Source organism: Tamandua tetradactyla, chromosome 3 (genome assembly GCF_023851605.1).
Source record: "Tamandua tetradactyla isolate mTamTet1 chromosome 3, mTamTet1.pri, whole genome shotgun sequence".
NCBI classification, from domain to species: Eukaryota; Metazoa; Chordata; class Mammalia; order Pilosa; family Myrmecophagidae; genus Tamandua; species Tamandua tetradactyla.
Genome location: NC_135329.1, coordinates 169704164 through 169726741, shown reverse-complemented (window position 1 = coordinate 169726741; position 22578 = coordinate 169704164). Strand labels below are relative to the sequence as shown.

Sequence of the window (22578 nt, the reverse complement as noted above, 5' to 3'; positions counted from 1 at the left end):
ATTAAAGATAAGAGGAAAACAATGAATGAACAATATAGAAATCTCTCCAGAAAAATATTAGAGTTCAAGAACATAATAAATGAAATGAAAAATTCTCAAGACAGTTTCAACAGCAGATTAGAGGCAGAAGAAAAAAAAAATCTGAAAACTAGAAGAAAAGACAGCTGAACTGACTCAAACTGAGGAGCAGAAAGAGAATGAAAAAAGAACGAACAAAGTCTAAGAGACTCTCATGTTTCACCAACAAGCATACCAATCTACACATTAGGGGAATCCCAGAAGAAAAGAAAAGAATGTGGGAGAAGGACTATTCAAAGCTCCCCAAGTTGCATGAAAGACATGAATATGTATATTAAAGAAGCCCAATGAATTCCAAACGGAATAAACTGAAAGAGAACCATATTGAGACACACAATAATTAAATTGTCCAATGTCAATGATAAGGAGAGAGTTCTGAAAGCTGCCAAAGAGAATCAATACATTATGTACCCAAGGGAATCCCAGTAAGATTAAGTCTCATCAAAACCATGGAGGAGGGAAGGCAGAGAAATGAAATATTTAAAATGCTGAAAGAAAATTATTGCAAACCAAGAATTATATATCCGGTAAGGCTTTCTTTCAAAAATAAGGAAGAGATTCAGACATTCCCAGGTAAACAAAAGCTGAGAGGGTTTATCACCAGTAGACCTGCCCTGTAATCAATGCTAAAGAGGTTTTTCAGAGTGACTGGAAAAGACACTAAACAGTGGATCAAAGCAGCATAAAGAAACAAAGCTCTTCAGTAAAGGTAACCATATGGTTAATTATGGATGCCAGTATTACTGTATTGCTTTGTTATGTAAATCCACTTCTTTCTTCTTACAGGTACTAATACAAAAGCTTTTAAAAAAAGTATAAATAGACAGTTTTGGACATAAAATGTACAAGTATAAAAAGATGATGGGGGATAGAGGCATCGAGGAAGAGTATGTATATGCTATTGAAGATAAGTTGATAACAAAATATAACTGTTATAGATTTAAGATATTAATTTTAAGCCCCAGATTTGTCATCAACATGGCGACATAAAGGAAGGCAACTAATAAAAGGACAAATCCCACTTGCTTGAAACTCTGGAGGATGACTGAGACTATAGGACTCCACAAATACTTAATTGAAACAAAACAAACAAAAACACAAAAAAGGTAGGAGTTCTACAACACAGGTCTGATAGTCAAAACCACACCCTCACTAGGGCCAGCACAGCTCAATAGCCACACAAAGGCAGCATGACCTGAGTACCTTCTGTCATGGATACAGACCACAGAACCCTCACAGCAGCAAGTTACAGCCCCAGGCATATCCAGAGACCAGGAACCAAATCTGCAGAGATCCAGGGCAAAAACAAAGGAACTGACTAGCACATGAACACAAAAAAAGTCCACAGGATATAGGGAGACTACAGCAGAACTATGGAAACATATGCACACATTCAACCCAGTGTCTGACTGATGGATCACCTAAATGAAAAAATGGGTTTTTATTTAGATTGATCCTATCTGGCTCCCCAGGTTAAGATATCCTAATGGGGAAGTAACTGGAGGCAGAAAAGCCTCAGAGAAATAAAAAGGGGGAAACTGAAATGCTTTAAAGGCAGGACAGGTCCTAGAACCAGTAAGTAAAATTAAAAAGGAGGCATGAAAAAAAAAAAAAAGAGGAGATCCTAAGTAAGGAAGAGAATTTGACAAAACAATAGGTACTGAGGAGGAAATCTGTATAAAAACATACACAATAGATCAGGATTCCCAGAGAAGCAACAGAGGGAAAAAAGCTTTCTCCTGGAGGTAAAACAATTGTACATAAACGGTCAAATTTAAAAGATTGTACCATATATCCAGAGCAAGACCCAGATGTAGAAGACCAGAGAAAATCTGAACAGTTAAACACAGGCTACTCTAAGAAATTAGTAAAAGCTGGACAAAGCATCAAGCATTAACACATAGTCAATCGACAATAAAATCGTAGGCAAGAGGGAAAAACTGACCTTCAGAGTCAACACATCAAAATAATCACGATACCCAAACATCAGAAAAAAATTACAGTCGATACTAAGAAACAGCATCCCTGAGTCAAGGGAACAAATAAAAAGTTATGAGGAAAGAGAATTCTGAACAACTAATTAAAGAATTTCAAATAAATCTCTAAATCCAAGAATGTGAAGATTTGGATAGAAATAAACCAATGTTAGATATAGAAATAAAGGATATTCAGAAGACAATGTGGGACTTCCGGGCCAAGATGGCGGCTTAACAATGTGAGCATTTTAGTCCATCCTCCAGAACAACTACTAAATAACCAGAAACAGTACAGAACAGCTCCTGGGGCCACATCAGTGACCGGACACAGAGCGTACCCAAGTCCGGACCAGCTGGACCAGCTGCGAGCCCCCCCAGAACCATGAGTTCCCCAAGCCGCAGCGGCCAGCACCCCTCCCCCACAGGCTGCTTCCCAGAGGGGAAAGGAAAGGACTTGACCAGCAGCAGGGGCTGAACCCAACCAAACGCCAATTGTGAAATTAATTAACAAATTCTGACTATTAAAAATAGGCCCCCAGCTCAGGTGAACCTGGTCAAAGTGGAGGTCGCTTGTTTTTGCCCCGGCACCAAGGGGGCAGGGCTGACGGAACAAGAGAAAAAAAAAAAGGAAACAGGTTTTTGTGGCTGTGTTTCTACAAAGGCTTGGCTGCCTTTGGATCTAGCAGCAGGACTTCTCAGGCTGCAGCTGCCCCAGGCATAGGCAGAAACAAGCTCATTTGAGGGCTTGTCTGGAGCCTGTGCCTTCCCCAGGGGAGAGGTGAAGCCCAACTCAGGTGGAATCCCTCCATCAAGGAATTCAGACACCAGGGCTTGGTAATTTGAAGCCAATAAAACCAGCCTACAACCTCTCCTCTGTCTCTACCATGCCCCCAGCAGGGAGAGTCTGCCAAAGTTAAAGGTACCACATTATCTTATGTGGTGAGACCTGCAGGCAGACAAGCACCACATACTGGGCAGGATAAGAAAAACAGAGTCCAGAGACTTCACAGGAAAGTCTTTCAACCTGCTGGGTCTCACGGAAAACTGACGCAGGTGACTCTTTCCTCCTGATAGGAGGCCAGTTTGGTCTCAGAAAATCTGGCTGGGGTCTGTAATACCTAAGTAGACCTTCCTAAGTGTGGGGGAGAAAAGGGGACCATACAAGCAGGGCAAGAAACAAGAAAACAAGAACTGAAAAATTCTCCTCTGTTAAACAAAACCTAAGCTAGAGGTCCAGATAAAGCTGGACTGAATGTCAAAGAACGGATAGACAACATATTCGTCCAGCAAGAAAACCCTAGGTAAAAGAAGTGAAAGCAATCTCCAGAATGAACTAATTAAGGTAATTAAATGCCTAGACGCCAGCAAAAAATAACAAATCACGCTAGGAAAATTGAAGATATGGCTCAGTCAAAGGAACAAACCAACAATTCAAATGAGCTACAGGAGCTAAAGCAATTAATTCAGAATATATGAACAGACATGGAAAACCTCATCAAAAACCAAACCAATGAATTGAGGGAGGATATACAGAAGGCAAGGAATTAACAAAAAGAAGAAATCGAAAGTCACAAAACTTATGGGAATGAAAGGCATGGTAGAGGAGATGAAAAAAACAATGGAAACCTACAATGGTAGATTTTGAGAGGCAGAACATAGGATTAGTGAACTGGAAGACAGAACATCTGAAATCCGACAAGAAAAAGAAAATATAGGGGAAAAAAATGGAAAAATATGAGCAGGGACTCAGAATTGAAGGACAATATGAAGCACACAAATATATGTGTTGTGAGTGTCCCAGAAGAAGAGAAGGGATAAAAGGAGAAAAACTAATGGAAGAAATTATCACTGAAAATTTCCCAACTCCTATGAAAGACTTAAAATTGCAGATCCAACAAGTGCAGCGTACCCCAAAGAGAACAGATCCAAATAGAAGTACTCCAAGACATTTACTAATCAGAATGTCAGAGGTCAAAGAGAAAGAATCTCGAAAGCAGCAACAAAAAAGCAATCCATCACATACAAGGGAAGCCCAATAAGACTATGCGTAGATTTCTCAGCAGAAACCATGGAGGCGAGAAGACAGTGGGATAATATATTCAAATTATTAAAAGAGAAAAACTGCCAACCAAGAATTCTATATCCAGCAAAATTGTCCTTCAAAAATGAGGGAGAAATTAAAACATTTTCAGACAAAAAATCACTGAGAGAATTTGTGACCAAGAGACCAGTTCTGCAAGAAATACTAAAGGGAGCACTAGAGATAGATATGAAAAGACAGAAGAGAGAGGTGTGGAGGAGAGTGTAGAAAGGAAGACTATGAGTAAAGGTAAAAAGAAGGAAAATTAGATATAACATATAAAATTCAGTAGGCAAAACAGAAGAAAATACTACCCATGCACTAATAACACTAAATATCAATGGATTAAACTCCCCAATCAAAAGACACAGACTGGTAGAATGGATTAAAAAACAGGGCCCATCTATATGCTGTCTCTACTCAAAGGACATGAGGGCAAGGACACAAATGGACATTTGCACACCAATGTTTAAAACAGCATTATTTACAATTACCAAGAGATGGAAACAGCCAAAATGACCATCAATAGATGGCATATACATAAGATAAACAAACTGTGGCATATACATAAGATGGAATATTATGCAGTTGTACGACAGAATAAAGTTATGAGGTATGTAACAACATGGATGGACCTTAATGACATTATGCTGAGTGAGATTAGCCAAAAACAAAAGGACAAATACTGTATGGTCTCACTGATATGAACTGACATTAGTGAAAAAATCTGGAATATTTCGTTGGTAACAGAGACCATCAGGAGATAGAAATAGGCAAAGATATTGGGTAATTGGAGCTGAAGGAAATACAGATTGTGCAACAGGACTGAATATAAAAACTCAGAAATGGACAGCACAATACTACCTAACTGTAATACAATTATGTCAAAACACTGAATGAAGCTAAATGTGAAAATGACAGAGGGAGGAGGGCTGGAGGCATAAATGAAATCAAAAAGAAAAACAGATGATAAAGATTGAGATGGTATAATCTAGGAATGCCTAGAGTGTATAATGATAGTGACTAAATGTACAAAGTTAAAAAATATTTTTGCATGAGGAAGAACAAAGGAATGTCTTCACTGCAGGGTGCTGAAATTGATGGTAATTAATATTTTAAAATTTCAACTTATGTGTGAGACTAAAGCAAAAAAATGTTTATTTGGTACAAAATTTATATTTTGACTAGTCCATGTCCTAATATAACTTATGTAGATAGTTGACTGAACAACATAAGTACATGGAACCTTGAGTAGGACATGAGATTTTGTTGGTTTGTCCAGAGTGATACCCCGGTGAATCCCAGAGTGATTTGATCAGTGAGTGAAAAGTATTTGCAAAGTCTCCTTCGGGGAATGGTGAGAATGGACAAAAATTCAACCCCCCCAAGTTGAATTCTTGATATTCTCACAAGCTGCCAAAGCTATAGGTTGAGCCCCCAGTCTTGGGGTTGGTTCATAATGAAACTTAACCCCACAATGGATAAGTCAAGCCTACTTAAAATTAGGCCTAAGAGTCAGCCCCAAGAGAGTCTCTTTTGTTGCTCAGATGTGGCCTCTCTCTTCAGCCAACACAACAAGCAAACTCATCACCCTCCCCCTGTCTATGTGGGCCATGACTCCCTGGGGTGTGGACCTTCCTGGCAATGTGGGACAGAAATCCTAGAATAAGCGGAGACTCAACATGAAGGGATTGAGAAAACCTTCTTGACCAAATGGGGGAGGAGTGAAAGGAGACAAAGTGTCAATGGCTGAGAGATTCGAAACAGAGTCTAGAGGTTATCCTGGAGGTTATTCTTATGCATTAAGTAGATATCACCTTGTTATTGAAGATGTAATGGAGAGGCTGGAGGGAACTGCCTGAAAATGTAGAGCTGTGTTCCAGTACCCATGTTTCTTGATGATTGTATAATGATATAGTTTTCATTATACCTTGTGTCTGATGCTCCTTTTATCTACCTTGTCAACAGATGAGTAGAACATATGGAATAAAATGAAATAATAAAGGGAACAAATGTTAAAATAAATTTAGTTTGAAATGCTAGTGATCAATGAAAGGGAGGGGTAAGGGGTATGGTATGTATAATTTTTTTTCTGGTTTCATTTTACTTCTTTTTCTGTTGTCTTTTATTTCTTTTCCTGAATTGATGCAAATGTTCTAAGAAATGATCATAATGATGGATATGCAACTATGTGATGATATTGTGAATTATTGATTATATATGTAGAACAGAATGATTATATATTAAGAATGTTTGTGTTTCTTTGTTCTCATATTTTTTTTTAATTTAAAACTAATAAAAAAAATTTTTTTAACTAAAAAAAAAAGATGTAGTGGAGAGGCTGGAGGAAACTGCCTGAAAATGTGGAGCTGTGTTCTAGTAGCCATGTTTCTTGATGATGATTGTATAATGGATACAGCTTTCACAGTGTGACTGTGTGATTGCAAAAACTTTGTGTCTGATGCTCCTTTTATCTACCTTGTCAACAGATGAGTAGAACATATGGAATAAAAATAAATAATAGGGGGAACACATGTTAAAATAAATTTGGTTTGAAATGCTAGTGATCAATGAAAGGGAGGGGTAAGGGGTATGGTATGTATGAAATTTTTTTTTGTTTTCATTTTATTTCTTTTTCTGAATAGATGCAAATGTTCAAAAAATGATCATGATGATGAATATGCAACTATGTGATGACACTGTGAATTACTGACTATATATGTAGAATGGAATGATCAAAATAGGAATGTTTACATGTTTGATGTTTTTTGGTATTTAAAAAAATAAAAAAACTTTAAAAAAAGAAGACAATGTGAAAGCAAGAAGAAAAATTACAAAGTTTAAAAAGAAAGAACAGAATTATGGGGACAAAAGGCACAATAGTAGAAAGACACATTAGAGGCATACAACAGCAAATGTGAACAGGGAGAAGAATCAGTGAACTACTGAACATAAAAAAAGCTTTATGCCAAAACTAAATGTCTGGACAAGCTGGACCGGCAGCGAACCCATCCAGAACCATGAGTTCCCCAAGTGGCGGCCGGTTGCTTCCCATAGGGGAAAGAAAAGAGAATTTACCATCCGCAGGGGCTGAGTGCAACCAAGCTCCAATTATAGAATTAATTAACAAATTCTGATTACTAAAAATAGGCCCCAACTCAGACGAACCTCAAGTAAAAGCTGAGGTTGCTGGTTTTTGAGCTGGCATCCCAGAGGGCACAAAGCTGACGGAAAAAGGGAAAAAAAAAAACAAAACAAAACCAGAGGTTTTCGATGGTACAGCACAAAATATTTGAAAGGGTCTGGGCTCTGAAGGGAAGAAGGGGGCACATAGGACCTGGAGACACATAGAGCAACGTAACAACTTAAGCTCTTGATTGGCAAACCTGAGGAATGGGGGTCCTGCTCTGAAAAAGGATTTTTTTTTCCTTTTCTTTCTTGTGGCTGCGTTTCTATGGGGAACTGGTCTTTGGATACAGATGCAGGGCTTCTTAGGCTCCAAATGCCCCAGGTGTGGGCAGAATTAATCTTGCTTGAGAGTTTGTCTGGAGCTGTACCTTCCCCAGGAGAGAGGAGGGGCCCAGCTCAGGTGGAATCTCTCCCTCAAGGAATTCAGACCCCAGGGTCCAGAAAACTGGAGTGATGAAAGCCAGCCTACAAACTCTCCTCTGTCTCAACTACACCCCCAGCAGGGAAAGTCTGCAAAACTTAAAGATAACACATCACCTTATTGCTGGTGGGACCTGCACACAGACAAGTGCCACATACTGGGCAGGATAGGAAAAACACAGAGTCCAGAGGTTTCATAGAAAAGTTTTTCAACCTGCTAAGTCTCACCCTCAGGGAAAACTACATGTGACTCTTTCCTCCCGAGAGGAGGCCAGTTTGGTCTGGAAAAATCTGACTGGGGTCTATAATACCTAAGTAGAGCCTCTGAAGGGGGAAAAAAAGGTACCATAAAGGCAGGGCAAGAAACAAGAACTGAAAGATTCTGATCTTTTAAGCAAAACCTAAGCTAGAGGTCTAGAATAAGCTGAAGTGAATGTCAAAGAACAGATAGACAACAAAGTCATCAAGCAAGAAAACCCTAGGTATAAAAAGTGAAAACAATCTCCAGAATAAACTAATTAAGGAAATTAAATGCCTAGATGTCAGCAAAAAAAGACGAATCATACTAGGAAAATCGAAGATATGGCCCAGTCATGTTCCAAAAATTGAATTTTGGAACAAAAATCAAAAATTCAAATGATACAGGAGTTGAAACAATTAATTCAGAATGTTAGAACAGACATGGAAAACCTCATCAAAAACCAAATCAATGAAATAAGGGAGGCTATAAAGAAGGCAAGGAATGAACAAAAAAGAAGAAATCGAAAGTCTGAAAAACAAATCACACAACTTATAGGAATGAAAGGCACAGTAGAAGAGATAAAAAATGACAATGGAAACATACAATGTTAGATTTCAAGAGGCAGAAGATAGGATTAGTGAACTGGATGACGGGAGATCTGAAATCTGATAAGCAAAAAAAAATGTAGGGAAAAGAATGGAAAAATATGAGCAGGGACTCATGGAACTGAATGACAACATGAAGCACAGGAATATACATATTGTGGGTATCCCAGAAGGAGAAGAAAAGGGAAAAGGAGGAGAAAAACTAATGGAGGAAATGTATCACTGAAAACTTCCCAACTCTAATGAAAGACTTAAAGTTACAGATCCAGAAGTACAGTGTACCCCAAACAAATTAGATCCAAGCAGACGTACTCCAAGATGCTGACTAATCAGAATGTCAATGTCAAAGAGAAAGAGAATCTTGAAAGCAGCAAGAAAAAAGCAATCCATCACATACAAGGGAAGCCCAATAAGACTATGTGTACATTTCTCAGTAGAAACCATAGAAGTGAGAAGACAGTGGTATGATACATTTAAGATACTAAAAGAGAAAAACTGTCAATCAAGAATTCTATATCCAGCAAAATTCTATACCCTTCAAAAATGAGGGGGAAATTGAAAAATTTTCAGACAAAAAGCCAGTGAGAGAATTTGTGACCAAGAGACCAGCTCTGCAAGAAATACTAAAGGGAGCTCTAGAGATAGACAGAAAAAGGCAGGAGAGAGAGGTGTGGAGAAGGATGTAGAAATAAAGACTATCAGTAAAGATAAATATGACAAGGCAAAATGGTAGAGGAAAGTACTGCTTGTACAGTACTACCACTAAATGTTAATGGATTAAACTCCCCAATCAATTTTGCTCGATATCAAAAGACATAGACTGGCAGAATGGATTAAAAAACAAGACCCATGTATATGCCATCTACAGGAGATGAATCTTAAAAAAAACAAGGATAAACATAAGTAGAAAGTGAAATGTTGAGAAAAGATATTTCATACAAACAACAATCAGAAAAGAGCAGGAATAGCTATACTAATATCCAACAAGTTATACTTCAAAAGGAAAACAATCAAAATAGACAAAGAAGGACACTATGTATTAATAAAAGGAACAATTCAACAAAAAGACATAACATTCATAAATGTTTATGTACTGAGCCAGAGTGCTCCAAAATACATGAGGTGAAAACTGAAAAGAGAAGTAGACACCCTACCATAATAGTTGGAGACTTCAATTCCCCACTCTCATCAATGGACAGAACATCTAGACAGAGGATCAATAAAGAAGCAGAGAATTTGACTAATACAATAAATGAGCTAGACTTAAAGACATTTATAGAACATTACACCCAACAAGAGCAGAATATACATTTTTCTCAAGTGCTCATGGATTATTCTGAAGGATACACCATATGCTGGATCACAAAGGAAGTCTCAATAAATTTAAAAAGATTGAAATTATACAAAACACTTTCTCAGATCAAAAAGGAATGTAGTTGTAAATCAATAACAGGTAGAGGGCCAGAAAATTCACAACTATATGGAGGCTCAACAACACACTCTTAAACAACCAATGGGTCAAGAAAGAAATTACAAGAGAAATTAGTAACTATCTTGAGGAAAATGGAAATGAAAACACAACATATCAAAATTTACATGATGCAGCAAAGGCAATGCTAAGAGGGAAATTTACTGTCCTAAATACCTATATCAAAAAAAGAAGAAACAGCAAAAATCAAGGAACTCACTGTCCACTTGGAAGAACTAGAGAAAGAACAGCAAACTAACCCCAAAGCAAGCAAGAGGAAAGAAATAACAAAGATTAGAGCAGAAATAAATGAAATCGAGAACATGAAAACAATCGAGAAAATCAAAGTCAGTTCGATGAGAAAACCAGCAAGATTGATGGACCTTTAGAGAGGCTGACAAAACAAAGAAGAGAGAGGATGCAAATAAATAAAATCAGAAATGGAAGAGAAGACATAACCACTGACCCTGCAGAAATAAAGGAGGTGATATTATGAACAACTTTCTGCTAATAAACTTGACAATGTAGATGAAATGGACAACTTCCTAGAAAGGCATGAACAACCAACACTGACTTGAGAAGAAAGAGATCACCTCAACAAACCAATCACAAGTAAAGAAATTGAAGCAGTCATTAAGAAGCTCCCCAGAAAGGAAAGTTCAGGACCAGATGGCTTCACATGTGAATTCTACCAACACTGAAGAAAGAATTAGTACCAATCTTGCTCAAACGCTTCACAAAAAATTGAAGAGGAGGGAATGCTTCCAAACTTATTCTATGAAGCCATCACCCTCATACCAAAGTGAGACAAAGCTATTACCAGAAAAGAAAATTACAGGCCAATTTCTCTAATGAATATAGATGCAAAAATCCTCAACAAAATTCTTGAAAATTGAATCCAACAGCACATTAAAAGAATTTTACACCATGACCAAGAAGGATTCACTCCAGGTATGCAAGGATGGTTCAACATAAAAAATCAATTAATGTAATACACCATATCAACAAAGAAAAGCAGAAAAACCATATGATCATCTCGATTGATACAGAAAAGACATCTGACAAAATTCAACATCCTTTCATGCTGAAAACACTTCAGAGGACAGAAATAGAAGTGAACATCTTCAACATGATAAAGGGAATATATGAAAAACCCACAGCTAACATCATCCTCAATGGGGAAAAACTGAAAACTTTCCCCTTAAGATCAGGAACAAGACAAGGATATCCACTATCACCATTGTTATTCCACATTGTATTGAAGTTCTAGCCACAGCAATTACACAAGAAAAAGAAATACAAGGCATCCAAATTGAAAAGGAAGAAGTAAAACTCTCAAGTTTGCAAATCATATGATACTATATGTTGAAAACCCTGAAAAATCCACAGCAAAACTACTAGACCTAATAAATTAGTACAGCAAAGTGGCAGGTTACAAGATCAACACTCAAAAATCTGTAGTGTTTCCACACACTAGTAATGAACAATCTGAGAGGGAAATCAAGAAAAAATTCCATTTACAAATGTGACAAAAAGAATAAAATATTTTTAGGAACAAATTTAACTAAGGATACAAAAGAGCTATACAAAGAAAACTACAAAAAATTGCTAAAAGAAATCAAAGAAGACCTAAATAAACGGAAGGGCATTCCATGTTCATGGATTGGAAGATTAAATATAGTTAAGATAACAATTCTTTATGTTAAAGACAGCTTAATTGAACACCATAAGTACATGGAATCTTGTGTAGGACATGAGATTTTGTTGGTTTGTCCAGAGTGATGCCCCAATAAATCCCAGACTGATTTGAACAGAAAATAAAAAAGTATTTGCAAAGTCCCCTTTGGGGAATGGTGAGAATGGGGAAAAATTCAACTTCCCCAAGTTGAATTCTTGATATTCTCACAAGCAGTGCAGACAACCAAAGCTATAGGCTGAGCCCCCAATCTTGGGGTTTGTTCATATGAAACTTAACACCACAAAAGCTAGGTCAAGCCTACTTAAAATTAGGCCTAAGAGTTACCCCCAAGAGAACCTCTTTTGTTGCTCAGATGCGGCCTCTCTCTCCAGCCAACACAACAAGCAAACTCACTGCCCTCCCTCTGTCTACGTGGGACATGACTCCCAGGGGTGTGGACCTTCCTGGCAATGTGGGACAGAAATCCTAGAATGAGCTGAGACTCAGCATCAAGGGATTGAGAAAACCTTCTTGACCAAAAGGGTGGAGAGTGAAATGAGACAAAACAAGGTGTCGATGACTGAGAGATTCCAAAGGGTCGAGAGGTTATCCTGGAGGTTATTCTTACGCATTAAATAGATAGCACCTTGTTATTCAAGATGTAAAGGAGAGGCTGGAGGGAACTCCTGAAAATGTACAGCTGTGTTCCAGTAGCCATGTTTCTTGAAAATGACTGAATAATGATATAGCTGTCACAATGTGACTGTGTGATTGTGAAAACCTTGTGTCTGATGCTCCTTTTATCTACCTTACCAACAGACAAGTAGAACATATGGAATAAGAATGAATAATAGGGGGAACAGATGTTAAAATAAATTTAGATTGAAATGCTAGTGATCAATGAAAGGGAGGGGTAAGGGGTAGGATATGTATGAATTTTTTTCTGTTTTCTTTTTATTTCTTTTTCTGTAAATGTTCCAAGAAATGGTCATAAAGATGAATATGCAACTATGAGATGATACTGTGAATTACTGATTATATATGTAGAACGGAATGATCAAAAGTTAAGAATGTTTGTGTTTGGCATTTTTTGGTACTTAAAAAAAAAGATAAACACTGATGAAACAAAAGGATGGAATAAAAAAGTCATCCAACTTTCTGATTGTTTTACAGATGCAAATAAGAGGACTGGAAGTTCTGTGATTATACAAAAATTTCAGTGCTGGTTAATGACAAACTTAAAACTGTTTACCAGTTTCTTTAATAACAGCCCAGACTGCTTTCTGGACATCAATATTGCCTTCTTATCATTTATGAAGAAAAACTGCCTTAGCTACTTCTCCAACAACTTACAATTGCATGGCCTGCATATTTTATCCTGATTCTTTTCAAAATATAAATAAGTTTACATGGCATAAAAATATATAATCTAAGAAAGTAACAGCAAAATTTGGCATTTAAATCAAGAAATGGTATTTATTTATTTTTCTTTGTATGCTGAATGGGGGGGTCACATTTCATGATTTTTCTGTGTGAGTATCCCCTTATCGGAGCACCATCTGTTGAATTTTTTGTTTGGTTTTTCATTTGTTTGCTTGGGAAGTGCATGGGCTGGGAATCGAACCTGGGTCTTCCGCAAGGCAAGCAAGAATTCTACCACTAAGTTAACTCAAAATGGATCAAAGATCTAAACATTAGGTCTAAGACCATAGAACAGTTAGAGGAAAATGTAGGGAGATATCTTATGAATCTTACAATTGGAGGCGGTTTTATGGACCTTACACCTAAAGCAAGAGCACTGAAGAAGGAAATAAATAAATGGGAACTCCTCAAAATTAAACACTTTTGTGCATCAAAGAACTTCATCAAGAAAGTAGAAAGACAGCCTACACAATGGGAATCAATATTTGGAAACGACATATCAGATAAAGGTCTAGTATCCAGAATTTATAATGAGATTGTTCAACTCAACAACAAAAAGATAGCCAACCCAATTACAAAATGGGAAAAAGACTTGAATAGACACCACTCAGAGGAGGAAATACAAATGGCCAAAAGACACATGAAGAGATGCTCAATGTCCCTGGCCATTAGAGAAATGCAAATCAAAACCACAATGAGATATCATCTCACACCCACCAGAATGGCCATTATCAACAAAACAGAAAATGACAAGTGCTGGAGAGGATGCGGAGAAAGAGGCACACTTATCCACTGTTGGTGGGAATGTCAAATGGTGCAACCACTGTGGAAAGCAGTTTGGCGGTTCCTCAAAAAGCTGAATATAGAATTGCCATACGATCCAGCAATACCATTGCTGGGAATCTACTCAAAGGAATTAAGGGCAAAAACTCAAACAGACATTTGCACACCAATGTTTATAGCAGCGTTATTTACAATTGCAAAGAGATGGAAACAGCCAAAATGTCCATCAACAGACGAGTGGCTAAACAAACTGTGGTATATACGTACGATGGAATATTATGCAGCGTTAAGACAGGATAAACTTATGAAGCATGTAATAACATGGATGGACCTAGAAAACATTATGCTGAGTGAGTCTAGCCAAAAGCTAAAAGACAAATACTGTATGGTCCGAATGATGTGAATCGACACTCGAGAATAAACTTGGAATATGTTATTGGTAACAGAGTTCAGCAGGAGTTAGAAACAGGGTAAGATAATGGGTAATCGGAGCTGATGGAATACAGACGGTGCAATAGGACTAGATACAAAAACTCAAAAATGGACAGTACAATAATACCTAATTGTAAAGTAAAGTAGTCATGTTAAAATACTGAATGAAGCTGCATCCGAGCTATAGGTTTTTGTTTTGTTTTGTTTTGTTTGTTTTGTTCTTATTATTATTACTTTTATTTTTTTTCTCTATATTAACATTCTATATCTTTTTCTGTTATAATGCTAGTTCTTCTAAACCGATGCAAATGTACTAAGAAACGATGATCATGCATCTATGTGATGATGTTAAGAATTACTGATTGCATATGTAGAATGGTATGACGTCTAAAAAAAAAAAAAAAAATGGTCAGCACAATACTGCCTAATTGTAATGTAATTATCTTGGAACGCTGAATGAAGCTGCATCTGATCTATAGTTTTTTTTTTGTTTGTTTTGTTTTTTTTCTCTTATATATTTTTGTACTTTTTATTTTTATTTGTGTTTTCTCTCTGTGTTATCACTTTATTTCTTTTTCTGTTGTAGTGCTATTTCTTTCTCTAAATCGATGCATATGTACTGAGAAATGATGACCATACACCTATGTGATGATATTAAGAATTACTGATTGCATATGTAGAATGGATTGATTTCTATTGTTGTGTTAGTTAATTTTTTTAATTAATAAAAAAAAAAAAAAGAATTCTACCACTGAACTACCTTTGTACTCCCACACTTATTTTTAAAAGTTGTTCTCAATAAACAAGTCATACTTATGATCCTTCATCATAACAGCATAATTATTTTATCAAAGGCAAAGAAAAAGATGACAAAATATTTCACCAATCTTAAGAAGCACATTTTAAAAATATTTTAACATCAGAATACATCTTAAAATCAATGGCACTTTATCCTTGCTGTCAGCTATTTTTTTATGTTTTAATATCTCAGATGCATTTTGCAATTGAAGAAGTCTTAGTTTTGATGAAATCTGGTAAAATTTTTAAGGTAATATTACCTAATTCATGTGGCAGCTCATGACAGAATACAGCTATAGAAGTACTTATTCCGCCGGTCAAACCAGCACTGAAAGCTGCTCCTGCAGGTAGAAGTAAAAACAGGTGATCTTTACTTTGTTTCTCTGTTTTTATTAATAATGATAGACTTTGTCTCTTTCACCTATATAAACAAATTTCATATTTCACTGATGCTATACACTATAGTTTTTGAATATACAGTGAGACATAACAGTTGTGTGACAACCAAAGAAAGAACTATTCACAGAAAGCCATATTCCCTATTGAATTAATTTATTTGTGTTAGCCTTTTAAATCACTAATAGCTTGCAAAGAGTAATGATTTTCAGTATTTCAATCAGATTCTCAATTAGTCTGATTCTCAGTTTTAAGTCTTATGAGCTTATGACTGTGCTTGTTCTCTCATATTTCCATTTGTAAACATTTAATGGGTACTATCATTACCCAAACTTTTCTGAGTCTAGAGCACAAATGCTCCATAGTATTATTTGTCTTATGGACTTGGGTAAACATGCATCTAATTCAAATACTTGCAGAAGGTAATAACCTTCAGCACTGACAGAACTTCTAGATTCAAAAATAAAGTCTCTCCTCTCTGAAAAAAACCAAAGGCTAGTTCTGAGTGATTAAAAGAAACTGGATCTCAAAGAAAGTCATGTGTTTATCACATTTAATATACCTCTAGACTAGTATATCAGTTTACATTAGAAAGAGTCTAATAAAATATATCTGAATTTGGTACTATAGATTTTTTAACACTTTTTCTGTTTATTATGATTTTTGCAAAAATATAGAAATATATAATGAAGAAAATAAAAATAATACATAATTACATACCTACTCTTAATGAGTTGGTACATTTCCAGTCTTTTTTCTACACAGACACAGATATGAGCCACTCAGCCCTTCAAGAAAGGATTGCTGGCCAGCTGCATGGAATGTGGTTAGCTGACAGCCCCCAGCTATCAGTTTCTTTGGTACTGGCCTTAGCATTCGAGCCAAGGCCCCACTATTCTAGTGGCAGCTCCTACCATCGACTGAGCAAGTTGGTGGCACAATAGCCTGGCCATTTTTCCCTACTGTGGAATTCCTCTAAAGGGTGGTACTATATATTTTTAACACTATAGAATTTTTCTTCACCTTTCCAAAGACATGAAAAACACTAATTAAAGTCAACATTGAAACTAATCTATTCTCATTCAGGGATGTATAAGTATATTTGAAAATAAAATGTTAAGGGAATTTTTTCACTATGGTGATGCTGCACTTTGCAGAATCTTAGATTAGTACAGATAGTAGAAGAAGAAAAACAGTCTTAAAAGAACAACAAATCATAATCCATGTTTCGCATCTACTTACCAATAGCTAATCCATCACTGAAGTTGTGGATGCCATCCCCCATGATTACCATCCAAGCTATGTTTGCTATTCCTGTTTCTTTCAGATCTGATCCAGAATGACAAGGACCGTGTGAATGATGAGAATGTTTGTGGTGCCACTGATGATTATGTTTCCTTAGCACGGTTTTATTCTCTTCATGGTGGTTATGTGCAGAAGCATGGAGATCATGCTCATGAATGGTATGTAACCCATCACTGTGAGAATGGTCCATGATTTTCTCTTCTTCTATACAAAGGTAATTTTTAGGAGGGGATTCTTGTTGGCCTTCTAAATCTGTCAGTTCAGTTTCATTAAGTCGATCTTCAGAAACAACTGAGTCATCAGTTCCTATATTTACAGTAAAGGATATGCTTTATCAACAAGTAAATATATGTACATTTGCTAGTTTAATCCAGGCAGGATAGCAATGCAATGAACATTTCTTAAGTGAATATCTCTTAAAACTCTTAAATTAATATATTTCCTTCAAATGAATTGAAGCCATTTCAATAGAGCAATATTTTCAAATTCTAATCAAAATAAAGAAACAAATGAACACACACACACACAAAATAATCTCAGGCCTTTGGGAACCAAAAGATACTTCAAATAAGGTAAATGAGAGGATCAAAAGCAGGCAATATAGAGAAAACCTGAAAAGCATGAAGATATTGTGAAATAAAAGAAGTATATCATGAAATAATTGATGAAAATCAAAGTGTGAAAAATTACTGTCGTACTTCAAGGACAACAAAATGAAACCCATACTTTCTGAAAGAAAAAAAAACCTTAAAGTTTACCCACTCTAATCTTCTCCAAATCATTTGAGAAAATAAAGGCATATAAAATTTAAATAACTTAACCAAGACTATAAGTTTAGCTGATGGCACAGTCCTTTGTATTCCTCTAATATTCCTCTAACAATGCTAATTAGAGATCCCGGCTGGAAAGGAAGTTCAGAATCCATGTAAGTGATAAAAACATGTAAATATATTTTTTAAAATTGAGATTGGCCTCAACTAGTTTACCAAAGATATCTTCCAGAGCAATTTATTATATGACAAGGATCTCAATACTTCCCAAATTGTATTTTGAGGCAGATCTCTAAAGTTAGAGTCTAGACTTCCCCTTTTCTGCAGAAAATCATTGGTATACTCAGGGGACACACACATTAAAGGGGGTAAATTATGTTAAAGAAACATTTTCCTGTTTCCATGAAAACTGTAAGCTATCTCAGTACATCTACTATGCAACAAAATAGATGGATGAGCAGAAATTTTAAGTAGAGAGATATGACAAAATCAGGCTGATTTTCATTTTTCCATATGAAATAAAAAACATGTAAAGGGCATAGAAATTTTGCACTGACAAGAAATAGAATTAACACTAATCCACTACTTAAAATGCCTTTTTCATTTGTTTCATTCTTTTTTTTTTTTGGTAAAGGAAAAATGTAATATGTCCTTTGTCTGATAATAGTATAAATTGGTCCCCATTCCAATAATGAATAAGGCTGAAATTAACCAAAAGCACTAGTAGATAAAATTACAATTAAGACATATTACATTTAAGGAAATAAATGCTAGAAATTAATATTAAGGAAGACGCAAAGATAAGAAATTTCAAACAACACAGACACAATATAGAAGCAATATTCCAATTTTTGTTTTAAACGTTTCTCTTTAGTCAGAACTGTTTCTACCGGCAAGAGGCTTGAGCTGAAGCCAGTCAGCATCTGGTGTATTATTTAACTTATGGTCTGAAAGCTTCCTTCCAATAGTTGATTCTTCTGTGCTCTGCTTGATAAACCATTTCTGCTTTCCCTGAAATAAACATTTGATATTGTTATCAAATCTGTAAGCCACAATTAGCAAAAATATTTACCTATAACAACACCTACAGGGACAAGTGTTGTTAACTATTTAAATAAATTACTTAGACAAGGGGTAAGAAATTTTTTTTAAAGTTAAAGGATCTAAGCAGATGAAAAACCCAACTAAATTTGTACGATAATTCTCTTTTTCTGAACACTCACCAAAAGGTTTGATTTATCTACTTTAAAATTAAGGACAGGTACACAGTACTGTATTTTCGTATACAAACCAAATGAAATATGTGTAATACCTCTCTTATTTAATAGTGTAAAGGAACACAAAGTTCCAACTAAAGCTTATTCGTTTGAATTTCATTGTGTTTAAAGCAATCCCTCATGTCCCTGAATGTGGTGTAATGGAAAGAGTCAAACTTGAGTTAGAATTCCACATTTGCAACGTACTTCTATGAGACTTGGGTGAGTTTGTTAAATTTATTTAATGTAAGGTTATTCTCATCTGTAAATGAAAACGACAGATTTTTATAAGGATTAAATGAGGCCATTATTAAAATGACATATCACAGTAAATGCCCTTCAGCGCTGGGCCAGTCTGAAAGTATTATGTACCCCAGAAAAGACATGTCTTAATCCTGATCCAAACTTGTAACAGCAACTGTTTCTTTTAATCCTGATTCAATACTGCAGGTTGTAATCTTTTGATTATATTATCTTCACGGAGATGTGACACACCGAATCGTGGGTGTGATCTTTCCATTAGATGGAGATGTGACTCCACCCATTCCAGGGGATGGGGATCTTGATTAGTTTACTGAAATCCTTTAAAAGAGGAAGCATTTTGGAGAGAGCTCAGGGTAGACAGAGCCAACAGAAATGACAGAAGCCTCAGAGCCGACAGAGAGCAGATGTACACACTTGAAGAAGAGTTACTTCAGAGAACAGAAACACGGTGTTTGGAGATGCTTGGAGCCCAGCAGACATCACCATATGTTAAGCAAGCCAGAACCTGGAGAAAGCCAAGGGAAGTCAAGAGATGAAAGCCAGTCCCGGAGAAGCAAACTGAGCAACCCGCACAGGAACAGAGGCTGAAAGCAACAGGAGCCCAGGAACAAGGGACCAGGAGATGCCAGCCACCTGACTTCCCAGCTGACAGAGGTGTTCCTGACCCATCAGCCTTTCTTAACTGAAGATTGTAATCTTTTATGGTGCCTTAACTTGGACACTTACACTTCCTTAGTACTGTAAACTTGACACTCATTAAATCCTCCCCACCTTTTTTAACATGGGCAGGCACCAGGAAACGAACTCACGTCTCCAGCATGGCAGCAGAGAATTCTGCCACTGAACCACCAGTGCACCATCCTAAATTCCCCCTTATAAAAGCTGTTGCACACCATAATACTTGGAACCTTGCGTAGGGCATGAGATTTTGTAGTTTTGTCCAGAGTGATGCCCAAATAAATCCCAGAGCAATTTGAACAGTGAATAGGGAAGTATTTGCAGAGTCCCCTAGGGGGAATGGTGAGAAAGAGGGAAATTTCAACTTCCCCAAGTGGAGAACTCTTGATACTCTCACAGGTAGTGGGGACAGCCAAAGAAATCGGCTGAGCCTCCAGTCTTGGGGGTTGTTCACATGAAACTTAATCCTGCAAAGGAGAGGCTAAGCCTACTTAAAATTAGGCCAAAGAATCACCCCCAAGAGAAGCTCTTCTGTTGCTCAGATGTGGCCTCGCTCTCTCGGCTGACACAGCAAGCAAACTCACTGCCCTCCCCCTCTCTACGTAGGACATGACTCCCCGGGTGTGGACCATCCTGGCAACATGGGACAGAAATCCTAGAATGAGCTGGAACTCAGCATCAAGGAACTGAGAAAATCTTCTCGACCAAAAGGGGGAAGAGTGAAATGAGACAAAATAAAGTGTCAATGGCTGAGAGATTCCAGAGTCGAGAGGTTATCCTGGAGGATATTCTTACACATTAGTAGGTATCACCTTGTTAGTCAAGATGTAATGGAGAGGCTGGAGGGAATTGCCTGAAAATGTGGAGCTGTGCTCCTGTGGCCATGTTTCTTGAAGGTAACTGTATGATGATATGGCTGTCGCAGTGTGACTGTGTAATTGTGAGAGCCCTGTGTCTGATGCTCCTTTTGTCTACCTTATCGATGGACAAGTAAAACATACAGATCAAAAATAAATAAATAATAGGGGGAACAAATGTTAAAATAAATTTAGTAGATTGAAATGCTGGTGATCAGTGAAGGGGAGGGGTAAAGGGTATGGTATATATGACCTTTTTTCTGTCTTCTTTTTATTGCTTTTTCTGAATTGGTGCAGATGTTCTAAGAAATGATCATGATGATGAATATACAATTACGTGATGATAGTGTTACTGATTATATAACAAGAACAGAATGATCATATGATAAGAATGTTTGTGTCTGTATGTGGTTATATATCATAAATAAAAAATAAATAATTAAAAAAAGAAAGGGAGGGGTAAGGGGTATGGTATGTATGAATTTTTTTCTGTTGCCTTCTTATTTCTTTTTCTGAATTGATGCAAATGTTCTAAGAAATGATCATGATGATGAATATGCAACCATGTGATGACATTGTGAATTACTGATTATTATGTAGAACAGAATGATCATATGTTAAGAATGTTTGTGTTTCTTTGTCACATTTTTTTTTAATTTAAAAATTAATTTAAAAAAAAAAAAGCTGTTCCAGTTCTAGTATATCATATTCTGGCAGCCAGAAAACTAACACAGCTGCTCTTCAGTAAAGACATCTTTTCTTTCTTGTCATTTCTTAATCAGAGGGTGAACATAATTTAATTTGTCCTCAATTATTAATAAACAGTAATTTCTGTGCTTCATTGTTCAGGTTTTAATTTTTCCTAGCTTAAGCCTGGCTTTCTTCTTTTGTTAGTATAACTCCACCTCTAACAACTCTTTCAACCTCTAACAAACTTCTACTTGTAATCTATATGGTAATTTATGACAAATAACCTAGTATGCTAAAACTGTATATAAAGTAAAAGTCTATGTACTCTGGGAAATTACTGGCATGGCATTTTCTTGCTGTCAGTTTTACTTATTGGCTGGGAATTATGATTCCGATGTCGAAATCTTCTAACTGCTGTGTAAGCAAACATATTATGCATGGCTAGTTGGAGGGGAGGGTGGGGGTTGGCAGATAGTTTCCAAAGAGGACCACTATCAGTTCTGTCCCTCTCTGAATGAGCATGCAGTTCTACTTGTCAAGAGGTAGTCTATTCCTTCCCTTGAGTTTTGGCAGGCCTTTTGATGCTGTGCCAGTTCCAGAGCTAGGCTTTATGAGGGCTGACAGGTTTCGCTTTGCTTAGGGAAGCCAGGCACAATGCTATAAAGAAGCCTAGTCTGTACTCTGAAAAGCACCAAGATGCAGACATGGATTGAAGCTTTTTTGGACCTTCCAACCCTGCCTGCCCTGCCCAACCAAGCCCAGTGGCCAGATAAACTTGAATACAGTAGACTGAATGAGTCTAGTGATGCCATATTGAACAGAACTACCTAGCTGAATCGTGAATTCCTGATGTGAAAAATAATACATCAGTGTTGTAAGTCAATAAGTTTTGGGTTGTTTTGCTTCATAGCAATAGGTAATAGAAAATGGGGAAATAAAAAATAATAAAGAGAAAAGATATTAATATGGAAATATATTCATAAGAAGAAATAGCAGTCATGGGTTAAAGGAAGAAAAAAAAAGGGAAGAAAGAGCCAACAATAGTACAAAAATCAATGAAAAGGACATAGAAATTAAGAAAAATGTCAATACCAGCTGAGATTTTGCTGAATTGCTTTGGTTCAGATTGTCCAATATCCTGAAAACTTTCCAAACCATTACCCTTAAGACCCAAAGAGTTTGCTGAAACCCA

At 36.6% G+C, this 22578-nt stretch overlaps 1 protein-coding gene across 2 annotated transcripts in view; it reads right to left on the bottom strand.

Annotated features, from left to right (window-relative positions):
- SLC39A10 (solute carrier family 39 member 10) overlaps window positions 1-22578 on the bottom strand; it is a 104676-nt gene that overhangs the window by 14340 nt on the left and 67758 nt on the right. For both annotated transcript variants that reach the window (XM_077154512.1, XM_077154511.1), the window contains 3 exons: window positions 18532-18652; window positions 16809-17177; window positions 15431-15511 (listed from right to left, as the gene is read on the bottom strand). In XM_077154512.1, the coding sequence (XP_077010627.1) occupies window positions 15431-15511; window positions 16809-17177; window positions 18532-18652 (571 nt within the window). The remainder of the gene's footprint in view (window positions 1-15430; window positions 15512-16808; window positions 17178-18531; window positions 18653-22578) is intronic.